At 38.2% G+C, this 18,921-nt stretch overlaps 1 protein-coding gene across 2 annotated transcripts in view; it reads right to left on the minus strand.

The window, feature by feature from the left end:
• The window catches only part of NEBL (nebulette), a 269,698-nt gene that overhangs the window by 62,465 nt on the left and 188,312 nt on the right, over positions 1-18,921 (minus strand). The window contains exons 5-9 of one of the 2 annotated variants that reach the window (XM_056336350.1): positions 18,327-18,437; positions 10,454-10,555; positions 8,876-8,977; positions 1,949-2,056; positions 304-408 (exon numbers count right to left, since the gene is read on the minus strand). The exons of the other annotated variant lie outside the window; for it this stretch is intronic. Coding sequence (XP_056192325.1) covers positions 304-408; positions 1,949-2,056; positions 8,876-8,977; positions 10,454-10,555; positions 18,327-18,437 — 528 coding nt within the window. The remainder of the gene's footprint in view (positions 1-303; positions 409-1,948; positions 2,057-8,875; positions 8,978-10,453; positions 10,556-18,326; positions 18,438-18,921) is intronic. 2 annotated transcript variants of the gene reach the window in all.

The following is an 18,921-nucleotide window of genomic DNA, read 5'->3' on the forward strand; positions in this document are numbered from 1 at the left end:
GAGAGCAGTATCAGACCAAAGGAATAAACAGGCAAGGATTCAGACATGTAAGAAGAAATGCTCAAGTACCAGAAGTCTGTGTGATTCTTATCCAGTGTATTAGTTGTACTAGTAACTGAAACCTCTCACCCTAAAAGCCCTTTTTAATTCACTACATCCCTCAACTACTGTGGTTACAATACTACTATCTACTACATGAGACCATGAAGCAAGTACTAAAAATGTATGTATTCTACAATGACTATACATACTACATTCCTTACTACATATATTTTTCAGATCATTCTTACAAAGTCAACTTACATCACTATGCATTTTGCTGATATTTAAAGCATGGTTTAAATATAGCAGGTTTGGTAGATCAGAGGTTGGTTCGTGTAGGCTTTCCAAATCTTTCTTGTAATTCACCTGGAAAGAGAATTCAGGTTACGTACAATAAAGATTAACAAAATAATTCACAGCTTTGTATTACAGTGTGGCCGTCCAGAAACAGAAATCGCTAAGCGCTTGCCTGAACAATCTCTACCAGCCACTAGATGGTACTCATTTACTATTATTTGGAAGAAAAGGAACAAATAAAGGATTCATTCTACTAAGCAAGTATATGGAAACCAGTCAAACTTTTCCTCAAAAAAGACACAACAAAAATCACACTTTGTATGACTTTTCAGACTAGAAAGGAATTATTTTTTTTTTTCTTCTCCCTCCCAACCCCAACAATTTAAATCAAGAGTGAGTTTACTCATTTTAAACACTGTTGATTCTTGTTCTTTTCCTCTTGACTCAAGAATTACACTGTCTAAATAAAAAAGTTGTATATAAAATAGTTCAAGGGAAGTGCTCCTGGATATTTTATTTAATACAGATTGCTTTCAGCAAAGACAAGCAATATAGTCACCAAAGGCAAAAGAAAATCACTTAATGAAGTAGTAGAAGATAACTTCCTATCAGCTATAGTACGATTTTCCATACTTCTCATAGCTGGATGTCCATATTTACAGGAAGAAAACCAGCCACCTTACCTATCTTGGATGACAAATCTTTTACACCAATACCTTTAGTTACCTCCAAATACGCATTGTGTTCTTCACGTGATTTAGGCAAACTTCAAATCAACAATGCTCAATTGCATATCTCTTAATAATAAGTAGTTCAGTGAATTTTTTTACTAAGCATTTGGATTTTGGAAACAATTACATACACTCTTGGACCTCTCCCAGAGCCAATCTCTCCTGTTCCCGTTGGGTGGTGCCCCACACTTGGGAAATGCTGGACTAAAGAAAGAAGGCTTGTCTCCTGACTACCTGGGATCATGGCCTTAAAGAAGACCCCACATTTTTAGCATTAGACACACTGTTAAATACATCATCCCAACAGCATTATCACTCAATACATGTTTTCTCCAACTTGACTCCAGGAGCAGGCACCCATTACTGAATCTAGTGACTGCTGCACTTTGTAATACCATTCAGAAGATCAACTGGCAAAACAAAGTCTAAAAGACAGACATCCAAATCTGAGCTGTTCATGCAACCTCTTTTTACAGCCACTGGAGAAATGCCAGCACTTCGTTCCTCTAAAGACAGGCATCTACAACAGGTCAGAAGAACTGCCCACTAGAGCTGTTTATTTCTTTCCCGAATACAAAGGGACCGAGTACAAGGCCAATAGCTCAGAGTGAGCAGTCATACCTTTTGTCACAGAAATTTAAGCGAGATGAATCTCATCCAAAATGGTTATGAAAAACTCTGCAGGCCCTTGGAGAAGGTCTTTGTCAGAAGCAGAGGAAGAAATAGGTAATGTGCAGTACCTGCTATACAGACACACTGTATATCAGATACTGCTGCTCAAAGTAATTCTTCAGGTAGGAAAATAAATTCTTTTTGAGAACAAATGTTAGGTTTTTCAGGATGTAAATGCACATAAAATACAAACCGAATTCACTTACATCACTTGCCAACGTGGATGCAATCCGTGCTTGCTTGAAGGAAGCACTGTCAAGAGGATTGTACCGGTGGTTCTTCATTTCCTTACTGAACTGCTCTTTGTATTTCACCTTCCACCAGAACAAACATATCTAATATTAACGTGTAGCACTTAAAGAAGGCACAGAGAAGTCACGCTACAAAGGAGCTTATTAAGAGAAACTGCCTTATCCATAAATCTTTAAACAATGAAGATGTTTAAAGAAGCTCAGTTTAGCCACCCCATGATTGTCTTGTGCTGGCTTCAAAGTAAGTTTTGTTTATCAGCATTTTACTAAAATAAAAATAATAATTTTAAGATTGTTGTATGAAATTACTAGTGCTAAAGGATTTATAAAAAGGAAACAGAAACAAAACCATATGACTCACCTGAGTAATCAAATAAACCAAAACTGTTTGATTAGCAACTAATAATCTACTCACTGAGAAACATTCACATCATAATTGCCACTAAAACTGTATTTTTAACAAAAAAAAACAATTTCTAAGATGAATACATTGTATAACTTCTAAAATAAATCACTTGCAAATTTTCCAGCCACTTCAAAGTGGGAAGTCAGAATCAAACTTCCCACTCGCCCATCTTCCCACCACCATGTCCACATGTCACTCGCGCTGTGCTAGGCTGTCACCAGAGCCCCCAGGTCTATTTTTAATTCTGCCAGAAATTTCCCATGAGACCCCGAGGAATCTCTGAAGTACAGTCCTTTCCTGGGGACAATGCCCACCTCATTACAGTGTTAGAAAGCATAATTAAATGACTTTCACTCTCTTTTCTTCTTGTTCAAAAGAAAAAGGGGTAACAATAACATGTAAGAAGAAATGAGCAATACATTGATGTTGAGGCAATGGCATTAAAAGTAAATAAATCACAAAAATTCCATAAAAGATGCTGAAGAACCGAATACAGAATCTGAAAATACGGTATCGAACAAACAGTAAATCTCCCTCCTTTGCCCCCCTTGTTATGCGTGTACATCAAACATCTGGAGACACTGCACACATGCCTTGCTTCTTTCCAACAGCTGGGCATAATGGAGGAGAATAAAGTTCAGCCTGAATTATGCTGCTTTCATGATTGTTAGTCAGACACCTGATATCTGAGTCTATGTAGCATCCATTATAATTTACCATGCTCTGCGTTAAATAAATACGTGGCTTTTTCCTTACTTTTTTTTCATTATTCCCACATGAATGTCTGATAAAATGGTTAAACCACCTCAAACAATCTCCTTCAAAAATTGTTTTTTTCTCAGCTTTAGTTGTGGGAAGAATTTTCCTTTTCTTTTTTAGTTCCTCCTTGCCTCAAAAGACTCTCAACATGGTTTAGCTTACACAACCTCATTATGTTTAGCCACGATGTCCAATATTTCATTAATCAGGATAACAAGAAACTAAAACTAAGCCACCTAAACAGAAACTAACCATCTATGTTCAAGAACTATGTTATGATTCCAGCACTTACATTGATTTTTCACAGGAAATAAATTCTAAAACATTGTTACTTTTAAAGAGAAACTTCATCTGAACACATGATGAACTTCATAATCTATCACACTAACTCTAGAAAAGAAAACTCTACTGCCTTCTGGTAGATTCATCTGGTTCATATTGTTTGATATTTGCCTTGGCTTTGGATCAAGTGCAAAAGCATGTATCTGAATACAAAGACACTGCTTTTGTCAAAGGCAAATCCACATTCTGTACAACTAGTGAAGGAATAAATCAGAGAATTTTCTCTTTTAAAAGGTATATCCAAAACTTGCTTTCTAATAAAAATCAGGCAGTGCTGGAATATGTGATTAAAAAAGCCTCCAAACCCAGGGATCAAGTCAGCATGGTGAGAAAAATCGTCTTGTATGCCTTGGGCGTCAGCTCACATCACAGCAACATCGTGCACAAGAATTTAAACATCCGGCTATTGCAGGCTGTCTTCTGCCTCACCAACAAATGACCACAAACTGTGCACACAGACCAAATGCACAACACGGTCCTTGATATTCTTGTTAAGAGTGAAAGCATCAGTGCCAAAGCGACCTTTCCTCACAACTGGCTTGCCATCTTCCAGCTGCAGCCATTTCATGCCATCTTGAAGAAGATTTTTCTAGCCATACATTTCAATCTAGAGATTCCAGCACTCCATCCTCATTAGTGTCACTTCACTTCACATGACTGCTACTGAAGGGAAGAGGGGGAGCCAGTGAACCCAGTCTTCACAGGGCTAATGTGTCCCGATGCCAATGTGCAGGAAGGTCCCAAATTTAAGGAGCCCTCCCACCAATCCGACTGTAAATGTTCCTGCTGTGGTGAGCGATGTCTCGGTACCCCTAGGCCCTGCTGCCTTGTCTGGCTGCTCTGCTTATTGCCTTTGCTGTCCTCCCCAACACCACCGCGCACATCGCTCTGGGGCAAAATGCAGGCTGCACAGTAATATCAGATGGCCCCAGCAGTATCTCAAGAGCACTTCCAGCAGTAATTTAACTTTGACTTCTCATAAGGGATTCGTCGCATTGAAAGCTACACATGCATTCACTTTCTCTTTTATCGGTATTTTCCTGTTTCTTTCTCCCTTTTGAAAGAAAGCGTGGGGTGGGAGAGGGAGAAAGGAGAAGAGCAAGCCCATGGATGAGTCACTGTGAAGTAACACACATGGTATTTATCCTTCTTTTAAACAGGAGAAAGTTATGAATGCAGTTTAAAGGGGAAAAATACGCCCAAGAGAAAGGGTTGTGATTAAAAACAAGGAAGAGAAGTACTTCATCGATGATTTCTAAAACATCTGAAGGGGGGAGGTCTTAGCAATGCTATAGCACAGTGGAAGAGCAAACAAAAAGTGGGAGTAGAAATGACAGTTGTTAGTGGAAGCTTAATTACAAATTTCATCATTAACCAAAAGCTTTACTTTAATGAGTGTTTGAAACAATGGGTACTTATTTACTGTCTTAATTGAAGTCTTGTTTGGGTTTGGTTTTTTTAGAGTATGTATGGGGTTAATCTAAAAGAAATGTGTGGAGGTTGTTCTCTAATTGTTGCTGAAGAGCGAGCAGACTTTGCAGGCTTTAACACAACAAGATCCCTGAAAAACCAAACTGGAATTAAATAAGGCCTGGATAAACAAAATTCTCATCGGCCTTGCACAAAACCTATAAAAGTCAGAATTGCAGCTGGACAGAGCAGTGTCTTTTGAAGCTTTGCAGCAACATTCCTAAATCAAATCTGTAGTTCAAAGCTGTTCACACAGGGAGTGTTCAGTTTCAGAAGTGGATGACATCACCCACTGTTCAGATTTACAAAGAAACTACCAAAATTGAATCATTCAACCACTGGGATACCAAGATGAAGCAGACATTTGCAGCTAAAGCATTTCCTCATGACCATATGAAAACGTATTTTTAAAAAAGTAAAAACTTGTCAGAATACATAGATATTGAAGAAAATGTAACATAAACAAAGAGTTAAATTAAAATATTGGTTGCTAAAAGCACTAGCAGACTTTAAAGAAACACTGAGAAAATCCTAGGCTCTTTGTGTTGTTACTGATAATCTCAGATGAGGTATGTTTTGAAAAACATTCTACCTTTAACAATTTTATCCCTGAAACAATAAGCACCAGATCCAGTACAAAATACAAATATCCAAAATTATTCATGATAAAACCAATTATTGAACACTATAAGGGACAACAGCAGCTCTTGAAAAACCTAATAAAATGCATTAGGAAACATAAACAAGAGCTTGTTTTTATAAAAAACACAAAAAATAACCCAAGTTATACAATGTACATTCAGCAAATTGACAAGCTTCATGTTTTCACAAGGGCTAACACAGTTTCTGTTTAAAATTTGGTTTAAAACCAACAGAAAGGGGTTACCGCGTGCTGTGGGTAAATATACTAGTTCTGGGAGCTATTATTTTTGCTGCTGCTGTTGTCAAAAGCTTTGTTAAAGAAAAAAGGAGAGAAAAAAAAAAAAAAGAAGGGGGGGGGGTACACTGATTTTGTAGAGCCTTGAGTGCCAGTCAAACATTAACACTATTTTCTTCGCTTTGTTTGCCTTCCTGCTTGCCTTGATTGCTTTCTCCCTTCGTTACACCCACACTGCCTGACCTCTTCTTGCTCCTGTTCTCTATACTCTCTAAATTACCTACCCATATGCACCACATTAAAACATGTTATCATCTTCTCTTCCCATTACATCCATCAGAATTGTCAACTTTGCAAATTTACTGTGAGGGTCAAATAACTAGTATTTCTCTGCATGTTGCAGCTTACAGATTCATGCTATAAAGGGAGATTATCAACTTTCAGCACAAAAAGTTCATAATGCTCCCATTTGCTGAGAAACAAATGGAAACCCTAAAAGCCAGAAAGTCTGGAGACAATAAAGAGATCATTAACTTTACTATTTTTAAAATCTTGTAATTGTTATAAGCCTGCTTCATGATCTTTGCATGAAGAGGACTGACGTGACTGACCCATATTTAGGGCTGTCCCTCCCCTACAGCACAGGTGCAATCCTCATCCTGCCCCACCACGCTGCTCTTTGGACACAGGGGTCATCTTCATTTTTCTGTGCTCTTGATTTACGATCAGTGTGTCCAAGTGTTATAATGATTCAAATAATATATAAAAACATTAGACAACTCATGGTCACTGCCCTTCCTTCAGAGGAGGTGGGGAATTGCTGAGTGCAGCTCCCCACTGCTGAAAGCAGCTTGGTATTTATAGCCTCCATGCTGCCATGCTGCTGTATGCAGATGGCTGGCAGCAGAGTAGCGGGCTGAAGCACTGCTTCCCTTTCTAAAAGTACGTTCCCCATCACGCACACTGCAAGTAGCCACAACAGTGTAGAAGACTGAGGAGAGGACAAGAGAAGGAAAGATCCCAAAACGCTGGATCCAGGCCCAGTGGCTGCAGAGTTTGGGCCACCAAGGTTCAGTAAGAATCTCCTTTACAAATAAGCTGTAAGCAAACTACATTTTGTCAACTGCTCCTCTCTTCCTGCCACACGTTCTGCACTACTTGGACTCTCTTGCACACCAAATGTTCTCTTCTGCAGGATTCTCAACTAGAACTACTGCCATCCCAGTCCCTGGCAGTGAAGAGACTCTACTATAAAGCTTTTGCAGATGCAGCACGCATTGTCCAAGAGAAAAAGCACATCTAACAAAAATGAGATGAAAAGTGCATCGATGAAGCTTCTGATGCAGCTGGCTCAGCATCAGCCTGCAGGACCCCACGATCCAGCTGGTATTTTTTGATTGTTGCAATTGTTGGCCCATAACCTCAAGTGTACCAGGCTTGGTGAGATGGAGAGGACTATTTGAAAGGGATGCGCTTTAGTCCCATTTGCAGTGACAGGCAGCTGCAAACCCACTAGATTCTAAAATAGGATACAAAGAAAGGAGTGTGTAGACAGCCACTGAGTAGAAATAAAGGATACCACACACTGAATTTAGATACAAACCGTTTTAAAAGCCACTAAAGGTGTTTGCTAAATGACAGACAGCTCTCTTTCCTGTAAGTGACACCCAGGTCTAAGCAGCATCGCACTGGGTCTTCCTAGAAAGCACAGGTTGAATTCTAAGCCTGCACAATGCTATACACAAAAGAAACTCTTAGCATCTCTTGCCATTACAAAATGGATGAAAGAGATTTGGAAAACACACATTTTGATTCTGAACATGTCATCAACAAAGCAATAAATCTTCATGTATTTTCTTCTTTTTCCATTTTTGCAGTATTAATGCTTCAAAATTGATGATGATCCAGTGTGAAAATGGTAATCAAGTAGCAGACATCTAAGGACAATGTTTGGTGATAGCAAAAGGAGCTCAACCTCTTGCAAACAGACACTGCACTGTTTTGCAGCTTATTCTCTGACACTTCTCATTTTATGCTAGTTCTAGGGAAGATGTTTACTGTCTAGTCAAATCACAAGTATTTGTTACACAACATCGACTTTCAGATTGTTCCAGTGTATACACTACTACATTTGGGGTTTTTTCCCAGTTCCAGGAAGGCTGACATGGCCTTCTCCAATCAAAGGATGCTCTCCCTCCTACAGGAGGGCAGAACTTGTTCTGGGTTTACAAAAGCTCTATGTGTAGCCTGACAGGATTACTAGCAAGGATTATGCAAGGCACTGTTAAAGAACTATTCCAGAAAACAAGAAAAAAACCACTGAACTAAAACAAACAAAAAAACCCCACCACCAAACTAAAAACAAACAAATGAACAAAAACAACAAACAGGTCAGCAGTCAAAAATCCCTTCTCATAATGTCAGGCTGATCTGTAGTAGTCTTATAAGTAGAAGACTCATAAGAGGAAAAGTGGGAATATTTGTGTTTCCAGTTTTTATTTTAGTTATGGACTAAAGTGATCTCTCTTTTCTTTTCTTCTTTTTCCTTGAGGTTAATATATAACAGAAAGTAGTACAGAAAAGGTTCAGTTTCAGGGGGAGGGAAGGCGGGCGGTTTACATGTCAGGCCAAATTCAGATCTCATTAGCAAGCAGTTACACAAAAGACCCCAGTTACTTCTGTGGGATTAATCACAGGGTAAGGTTCCACTCAAACTGAATGAGTAGCAAAATTTGCCTCTGAATTACATACAGTTAATATTTCAGAAATACTAGATAATCTGTATAAATATACAACATCTCCATAAGAGATGAGTTGTACCAGTCAAAGTTAATTACATTTTTGCATAAAAATGTATATTGTTTCCTAAGAATCTTAAATTTACCAGTCAATGCCATAATATATGAAAAGTTTGAGAACATAATCTTCATGCAATTAGAGATAATCAAGTAAAAATCTAAATATTTTCTTGCATTACTAGGAATGAGATATCTGAATGAAGACATTGTAAAATGACAGATAATCTTACTTGGCTTAAGAGTTTTGAAACTCCTTTAGCATGTTCAAAATCTGGTCTTCCAAGTACAGCAGGTTCCTTATTCATCTCTCCCCTTCCCTTCTTGTACTCAGCCTTTAAAAAATTAATATGAATCACTATTAAATTATTTGCTTCTGTTTTATCAAGAGAAACATAAGCATTAAAGCTAGTAGGAAAGTCTCATTTAGTGATCTGCATTGACACCACTGTTCTAATCAGCTCCAAAAAAAAAAAAGCCCTTCTCAGGCTTCAGCTCCTTAACAACGTGGTATTTCATTATTGTAGAACACAATGCACAGCATTCACAAAATTCAACTTTAACCAAATGCATAGCTTAAGCTATTAAGGAATATTGTTCTCCCAGTCAGGGCAGAATGAGTTACAGTGGCTCAGCATTTCTTATGACAGGGTATGCAGTTTACACAATAATATTTGTAGCAGCTGAAAATAGTCTTGAAACAAAACTAGGCTGAGGGGCAGCTTTTTTGAAACTTAAGGTCAAATTCCACTCTCGGTTTTACCACTGCAATCTTGCCGGATGGCAGTGAGGTTGCATTGGTGTAACAGAGCAGAATTAGCCCTGCAAGGTCGATGTTAACATGATCTTTCCAGCTGAATTGGCTCCCATGCAAATTGCTGCATTTTTTCCCCACAATGCATTAGAAAACAGCACGGACGAATTCACAATGGGTGCTCTGCAGTATCACTAACAAAATTACCCATTGCCTAAAATAGGCATCTTGCATTAGTCAGGCACTGTGAATCAGCACGAACACATCATAACAACAGACTGAGAGAAATCGAAGTCCCAAAGCCGCTCTAACTCGAAGGAGGCTAGAACAGCAATGAGTAAATGTGGGTGTTGAACATTAGACTTAGTAGAAGTTCTCGGTTTTCAGAAAATCCTGAATATTTAAAAGGTGAATCTCAGATCTCTTAAAACTGTTTCCCCATAGGTGCCTAGTCAGTCCCACATTAAACTATCAGCAGTTACTTAAAATCTTGGCTCAGGACTTTCAATATATATATTGTTTGAATTGTCTACAATAAAATATTAAACTGCATCACATGCTGCTGCTTCTCAAACTGCTCCTTGACCTATCCATTAGCAGATGTCACGGTGGGAGGGCAAAGAATTTGAGAGGGGAGTTCAGGGAGGAGAGCCCCCATGCAAGCAGCAGTGTGTTTGCACAGCTCGCAGAAGGACAGCGGGGAATTGCATTTCCCTGTCACTGCCAGCCAAGATGGAAGGAAGAAGGGGAGTCCTGGGATGCAAGCTTCTCTTGTACTGAGATGAAAAAAGGCTTGGTATGTCTTCTGACATGCACTACAGCATACAAGCATATGATTTATTATGAGAATGTTTATCATGACTAAAGATGAAACAAAACTAACTTTAGTAAGTTTAATGTCTTTAGATCAATGACCAGTAATTGTAAAGGCCATACCAGATTTGGGGTTGCAGGTTTCCTGCTCATAACATTTGAGAATTTCAGCAGCATTCTAAATAATTGGACTGAAATTGGAATAAAGTCTAAAAAATACAAATAAAGTAACAGGAAAACATACATCACTTATTATCTTTGTTATCTCGGTTGCTATCTTTATGTCTGGCCTGTTCAGCACTTCAGTGTACCTATGAGTATCTTGGACATCCTTCTTATAGGATACCTGTCAAAAAAAAAAAAAACACAACAGTTTTGTTTAAAATAAACAATCAAAAGCATCTGAAGTTTATAAATAAGCTTTGAATGACCTATCAACTCAGCCATCAAATCCAATAGAACTCTGCCTCATTTATTCCAACACAGTCCAGCTTGACAGGGATTATTTAGCAAGACCCACACATAGGTTAACAGGATAAGGAAGACATTCAGAAGCATAAAATACAATATTAAAATGAAAAATGGTTTTGGTTAGAAGCGTAGCAGAATATGAAAGCACTGCAAAAACCTAAATATTAGGTTTTATCATTAAATTTCAGAGGACTTCTAAGAGTACAGAATTTTTTCTATGCCGTGCCCTTTTCTAATATAAACTAACCCCCTATGATATCATGAGCACCGCAGCCTAGCAGATTGCAGCTACACCAAACAGAAACTGTAATTCTACCACAGTGACCATCTTTCTCAGTAACAGGCAGCTGTGCAGCTGATATGTAATTCAATGACACAACTCCACCTCAACATCCCCCACTCCCCACAACTCCACTTATCTGCCCCTTTACACAATCATGGGAACAAGAAGGCTGAGTGTTCCAGCACATGAAGTACGAGACTGAATCTTCCTGTTTGTACAAAGCCACTACTATAATGAATGGGCTCAGAAAACTTCGGCCAGAAGGCTAAACCACAGGTAAGAGAGTCCAAATGTTCTCCATTTAGCAAAACAATTGCAGGAACAGCATAGACCTCAGGTACGTGACGGAGCTCTGAGACCACAAGTGACTCTTCTTCTCCCTCTTCAGGGTCTGTAGACTTTTTCCTCTCCCTTGCTGTAGCACATGTGCCAATCTAAGCCAATTTCCAAGAGCTGTCTTACTGAATTATTCTGAATGATTAAGAAAATCATCCCTAGTATTCAAAAGTGTCTGACAAATTGAAATTTCAGGCAAAAGTTAGAGAACATAAAATGAAATCTACAGGAAATGGTATGAGAATAAGTCCTGCTTCACTGGGCAGTCTTTTAGATTTTCTTCTGTTATTTAACACCATTAATCAACCTCTCAAGGTAATATTTCACCATCAAGAAAGTCCTCAGCTTGAAGCTTCACTTATAACCTCCACATCTAGTTCTTATTTCCTATGTAGAGTTTCACTCTGGGTACAACACAATAAATTCAACAAACTCAGCACTCAATGATAATACATAATTTCTAGAAATGTTATTCTAAAAATAAAATTATTTTTTAAAAAAATCTTACTTTTTGGCAAGTATTTTACAGGCAATGGGAAAGTAATTTTGCATCTATATGGCTTCAGATAAGTAGACAAGCTAAACAGGCTTTCACTGTTGGCCGCTTGCCCACAAATAGATCATATAATTTTTAACCTACAATGAGTGACACACAAGTATAATCACTCATAAATAAATAAATAAATAGATAGATAGATAGATAAATAAATAAATAAATAGGCTGGATTAATACAGCTCCAAGTATCACCTATCAAGAAAACAGAAACTGATTCTTACAGCTTGTTTAAAACCACTGGAAGTTTTGTTTTGGTTAGGTTTATATTTCCTCTATTTTTTTTAAGAAACTAGATGTACAGACAAGCATTTGAAATTCAGGGCTTTACATGAATTTAGTTAATTATATGCTGTTCATCCTAATGACCACATGAGGTGAGGTGAAAACCACAAAGGCAGCAGAAACAGGTTTCTGAATAGCACCCTATCATCCATGTAAATCGCAAATTAAAGGCCAGCATATGTGCTCAAAATAGAAATTAGGAATGGAGTGAATTTAACAACAGAGAATCAAGAATAGTGGTGATAAAGTTGAGGAAATGTGGTCACTTATTGCTCCCAAATGACATGATCATATAGTACATGAAATAATGGATTGTGGTTAATTTCAGGGGGGAAGGGGGAGGGGTGATAAGACAGTGACAGTCCTTTATATTTCACCGTTTCCAATTATATTAGATGCAAGGCCAATTGCTATAGCTTTCCCTGAGTGAATTATTATTCTTCCTGCACCTAAACCAGTATACCTATTACTTATGTCTGAGGGAAAGTCATCTAGCATTTTACAAATGTCTGCAATATATATTTGCTCCATTCTGCAGCTTGTCATACTCCAGTGAGAATAAAAATGTTATGCAGCAGAACAGTAGTTTGTCAGAGGTAGGCCAAAGAAAGAAAAAATATGTTTCCCATTTCCTGAATAACCTCAATCCCTGGATGCTGACCCCTTCCCATTGGGACAGTGTGCTGGCCTCTATTACACAGCTGCTATTCTGTTCCATCCAGTGATTTTTTTTTTTTTTATAGTCCTCTGTTAGAACAGTAAAACCAGAGCTATTCCGAGAGCAGGGGAACAGATGTAGACAGGGCAAAGCAACCAGCTCGGTGTGTGCACCCAATGCGCACCAAGAAGATGGAAAGTGGAGAAGCCTACAAGAGAGGAGAAGAGAAAATAAAGCCTGGTCAAGCAACAAAAGAAAGGAAACATCAGAAGCACCCAGGGAAGGGCCCACCTTTTATCCTGAGTTAGTTCAGCCCCTTACCAAGAGGCTCAAACCCTGACTGGAATCTCCAAGCACTACACAATGCCCTTACTCAGTCTTCACTTGAAAGGGTTGCTCAGGCTCTACCAAAAAAATCACCAAATGCTCAAGAATTTCCTCTCTTTATGAGGACCACAGGTCTACGAAACATCTGCTCAAACTGGCCTTTGCATAGGAAAAAGTAACCAAGATAACTGACAACTTAGGAGCAGCAGTGAAAGACCTAAATAGAGAATTACAGCAAACCAGTGGGAAATGCAAGCGAGAAAGCAGCAGGGACAAAAACAGAAAAAAACCTGTACCAACTCCAGTTTTGAAGTTTCAGATAGTTAATTACAATACCAACTAAATTTAATATGGTTTTCTACCCCAATCTGAAATTACAATAGAGTGATTACATTGTTGAATATTTTTTAAAAAGAACGATAATCTGAACAACAGCCATTTTTCATCTTTAATCCCAAATGTGATTACATACTCTGAACTGCCACTAGTTTTCACAAAGCTTGGAAAATATTCAGGGCTTCCGTATAATTACTAGACTGATTTTAAATAGGGCCAAACCTCCAGCTCTTATAAAAAGGCATAAGGTCCACTGAGGATAAACATGGTCTATTTATTCCAGCTGAGATTCCTGAAGTGCTTCACCTTTCGTGATGGTGCCAGTGCGTTGGAATGCACAACAATGCTGCAAGGTAAACAGATTTCTAACAATGCTGTAAAACAGGTTGTCAATCAACAAACAGAAACTTACACTACATGATGACCCAAGTACACCTATTTTTAAAGGACTGAGACCTTTCCTGCATTTTTTTGTCTTCTCCCCTGTTCCAATTCCAAAACTATTCCAAGCTGTAGGCAATAAATTATGAAAATATGCACAAGCAGCTGTGAACACATTTTGCCCTCTTGAGATGCACACACAGAAGTCAGCAAGGAGCTGGGCACACCTATCTGCAAGGGAATTTGTTTCTTGTTGTTCATCCCTACACAGTATTTTCTAAGAGCTGCAAGTCCACTAACTAATGGCCTATCAGCTGTGTCTCTGCCCCCTTTTCTCATCTGCACTTTGGGGTCCATCAACACTAAGAAAACGACTAACTGGTGACAATCACCATCGGCAACAGCTTTTCTGATGCCCACTCAAATGGTGTTGAAAACTGTTTCCCAGCTCATGTAGAAGAGACAAACACATTTCTGGCCCGTTACAGATTGATGCAGTCATCCTTTCCAGTAATGGGCTTGAAAATTGATTGGTCCCAATTACATCAGGAGTAAACACATCATTTTCAGCACCAGTTGGAAGTGGTCCAGGGGGACCTGCTGTTGACAACCGCTGTCAGCAGAAAGTTAAGTCAGTGAAAGGTGATTTTTCTAATGCAGATGCTGAACAGAAAGCCAGGAGAAGCTTGAATTTAACATGATCTGCATCAAAACAAACATTGACGTTTTAGTATGTTTTCGATGGTGTTTAAGCACATCAAGTTCAAAATCTGCTGATCTCATTTATCAGAAAGAATGTAAATTTTTTGTGCGTGGATTGTGACTGCACAATATCCTGAACATTAAAAAAAAGCTTATGTCTAAGACAATACAGACTTCTTCAATACGCAAATTTAAATGTTCAGTGAAACACAATAAATTACAACTACTGACATCATATGGACTGCAAAAAGCATACATAGACATCAAGTGTTTGCCCAACTGTCAACTAACAATTCAAAAGCAGCACTGTTCTGTACATAAGCGTAAGAGAAAAGATATCAGGGCTCCAACCTCCAATCTGAAAACTGCCTTTTGAATGTCCACAGATGAGTCTATTGTAGTTGTCCGATTTGTAAAATCAGAACACCACTTCTTTATTTCATACAATATGATGCTATGAGAAGAATCAGTAATTTTAAACAAGTAGGACATATAAATTGCTGTACAAATATGTAACATTGTTTTGCTATTCATTATGCGCAGTGATGGACCAGGTCACAGAACAGGCAAAACTGTGATCCACAGCTTTGAGTAACTTCATCAAATGCTACGTGCACTTCTACTGAGGCACAATACAACAAGTGTTTTCTTTGCTTTAGAAACTTCATTGTCATGTCATTTCACTGTTCTAATAATTACTTCCATCCGTGTGACCCTCAGCTACACATAAGGTGAACCACTATTTTGTGACCTGATGGTTTTCTAAGGGCCACAACCTAGATTTGGTCCTGAGTTTGGAAACTTCCAGATGAGCTAAATGATACCAGCCAGCCACAGGCATGAAGTAGGCCGATGGTCCCTACTTCATTTTTCTCCAAATGGTTTTGTATGCCAAAGTCACATCATTAACATTCACTTCACAAAAAATGAAACACAATTTGTAGGGAAAAGTACTCTGGTTTGGATAAACACGCTTTTGTTCAAGTATTATGTAGTATTTTAATTATTTTTCAAGTAATATCCCTATCATTAAAAAGTCTCTGCTGTTCCTTTGAGAGCAATTTTCTTCTAAGTATGAAGAAGAGAAGAATGTTTTTCTTATACATGATCACATTTTTCAGGAGATTTTACAGTATTTCGCTATTACACAGCTTCAGCCCACGCTCATAGAGCATGTTAATGATATTCAAAGTGGCGTGAAGGCCTACAGCACATGACAGTTTCAAAATGTCAGCACAAATGTATTGTAAGTTGAATACAGACTTAATTTTTAAAGGAAATTGCACATTTCAGAGTTGAGTATAAATGTCAGCCTTATTTTAAGGCTGAGTAAATAGTCTTAAACACATCCTAATCCTATTAGATGCAAACCCTGCATGTAAAGGTTGAATTGAGTTGGCAGAGCATTGTAGGTAAACACGCATTCTGCTCCCACAGGTATACTGTACTGAGTGGTGGATAAAAGAGCTTTGTCCTGTTCCCCCTAGTTTCCTTCCTTTTCCCCTGCACTTTCAAAGCTGTGACTCTACACAGCTACATAGCCTGAAATAGTTTGGAAAGACAAACACTCCACATTTGGGATGCCTGCTATTCCACACTTTGACTCAAAGATGAAAACTCATATGGCTCTTAATTAAACCTGTACTTACAAAACAAGAAATCCACAGCTATTCACCACAGTGCCCAAACAATTATCTGCAGGAGCTGTGCAACTCCACTGAACAATAATTGGACTTCCATAACTTGCTCCTTTATGTGTGATAAAGACATATCCCCATTGCACTGCAGCTCCCCATGAGCAACCAGAAAGAATCTGTTCTTGAACAGATGAAACTAACTGATTATAGAGTTTTATGTTGAATACTGAGGGTGTGTTTGATTTCTTTGAAGTTTGCTCAGGCTGAAAATAATTTCCTTCATATTTTTTCATTATTTTTAGCGTGCTGTTAAAAGTTCTCATTTATCAAAACATCCTTCCCTTCTACGTTTGCCATCATTGCCCTTATTTGCTTGCTTTAAGGGTGACAGAAGATGAAACAACTGAATTTCACTTACTCTTACATCTGTACCCTGCTCTCTTTAATTCTGTTAGCAGGTGATCTACAGCTGTAGAAGGGGAATGCTTTTTGCACTAGCACACTAATCCTCAGGCCATGATGAATTTGATCTAAAAACTCGTCTTATATACCTCCTGGTCCCAGCACATTCTCTGAGAGGGATTCCCATCTCTCTTCCCAGCATTATTTCCTTCTCTAGTAGTCCACCATCATTCCTACTGCTAGGCAAAGCTCTTGCTTATAGGGAGAGAAGTTCATGTTCCCAGCTCCTACGCTCTGTCAATCTGACATCCTGATGCTTCCAACAGCAGAGACAGCCGGAGTTTGACAGGAAGAGGGAATTCTGTAATCAAGGCTGGTTGCAAATTACTGCTGGGAGTTCCAACGCAGGTATTTCCCAGCAGAAGAAAAAGTTATTCTTCAAACATAATGCTTCCCTGAAGTTTTCCAGCAGCCTTTTAATCAGCGGCCAGCTGTCAAGATTCTGCACACACGGACATACATCTAACATTGACATTTAGTTTTCAGCCTACACAACCTAAGAGAGTTTGTTACACTGACAGGAGGGAGGATACCGTGAATTTAAGATAATTCAAAATGAACACCCAAGCTTAATTTTCTACACTGATAACAGCAAAAAAATATCCCATTCATCTGAGAAACAAGAGTTACAAAATCACATACCTACCTGACTTAACCTGGTTACCTAAGAAGAATGGAAATGGATCATAACTTCAAAGGTATTTACATGTCAGCTGTTCTTACTGGTTTTGTGTACCCTTTAAAATGACCCCACTATTTTAGCTAATCTTTTCCTAAAATTTACTTTTCTCATAAGTAAGTTTTTACAAAACCTAAATTTTTCTTCAAAGCTGTGTTTCTATCATTCAAGACACTAATCTTGGTAGCATTTCTCCCCCAGCAGTAGTCCACTGAGCTAGTATAAGGTACCTTAACCATGAAGTAAAATCTGACTTGATACTAAGAAAAAATGTACATACTGTTACTAGGCTTTTACATTGTGAAAACCTAAATAACTTAAAGAAGTTAACAGCTGTAAAAAAAAAAAAAAAAAAAAGGAAAAAAAAAGCAACCAACTTTTAAAATATTGCTAAATGCTCTAAATTACTTGTAAATTATTTTAAGTAAAACTACACAAATACTTTGGTCAATGGTATAAACTAGTGCCAGGTATTGAACTGAACTCTATGGCCCAGATTCTGTAAGGTAAGTCATAAACTGTTCTTTGAAACTCATTTGATACGTATTCACGAGACAGGATCAAAGTTATTCACATGCATAAAAGCGTGCAAGAGCAGGGCAGAAACAGCCCCCTTCTCTCCACTATACAGAACCCTGAAGAACTGTCCAACTGTTGACAGTGTAAGACACTGAAACCACGCTGGTGCTCATGTAAACAAAGAGCTTTATATACCTTTGAAGTACAAATAGGTACACATGAATCAGAGAACCTGTGTTTGTAATTTTCTTTTAAAGTGATAGCACTTAAAAACACTTACTACTAACAAACAATAACAAGTGCTTTCCACTGCAGTTTAGAATAAAAGTCACATACCATTCATGTCCCAAATTAGTTCAGAGCAAATAATGTAAAAAAAATACCAACTAATCAAATATGAAAATACTCCATGCCCAATTCATTTCAGTTAGCTGTTAGATGCATCTACCCAAAACAAGCAAACTCATTTCAGATGGAGGAGTACTTACATCACTCTGGTATTTACTGACTTCCATGGCATGCTTAATATCTGGAGGCTCCTTCATATGTGCATAATCTGAAGTTCCTTTCTCAGCATCATGTTTTTGTTTATAGAGAACCTGAAAAGAGTAACATTACACTTTTGTGACCCCAGCAGAGTAGGTATAATAATATGAGCTGGGTTAAACCTAGTGTCATAGTGTGCCGGTATTCAAGAAGAAATGTAGTAATTAAGCTCCTTAGTGGAACCAGAGCCTTGAAATGAGAGCAGCTTCCACCCAAAACAGAGACATATGAGGCACAGTCAGCAGAGAGATTTCTCTGCATATGTTATTCCAACAGAGTTATGGGTAGAGAGGGGGAAGAAAAAGAAACATACAGAAATAGAAAATTAACAAGGTAAGAAGACAGCCCAAGGAAAAGCATAAGCAAAAGCTTTTTTTACTTGAAACACTTGGATCTATCAGCTAATTAACTATTCCAGTTTTCTTTTTTTCCCCTGCTTTCAGGGGGAAAAAAAGATTTTGTGCATTCCTCATAAATAAACAGGTATGAAATACTCATAGCCCAAACATCTATTTCTTCCACTGTTAGGAAATTATT

This window comes from Falco biarmicus, chromosome 4 (genome assembly GCF_023638135.1).
Source record: "Falco biarmicus isolate bFalBia1 chromosome 4, bFalBia1.pri, whole genome shotgun sequence".
Classification (NCBI taxonomy): Eukaryota; Metazoa; Chordata; class Aves; order Falconiformes; family Falconidae; genus Falco; species Falco biarmicus.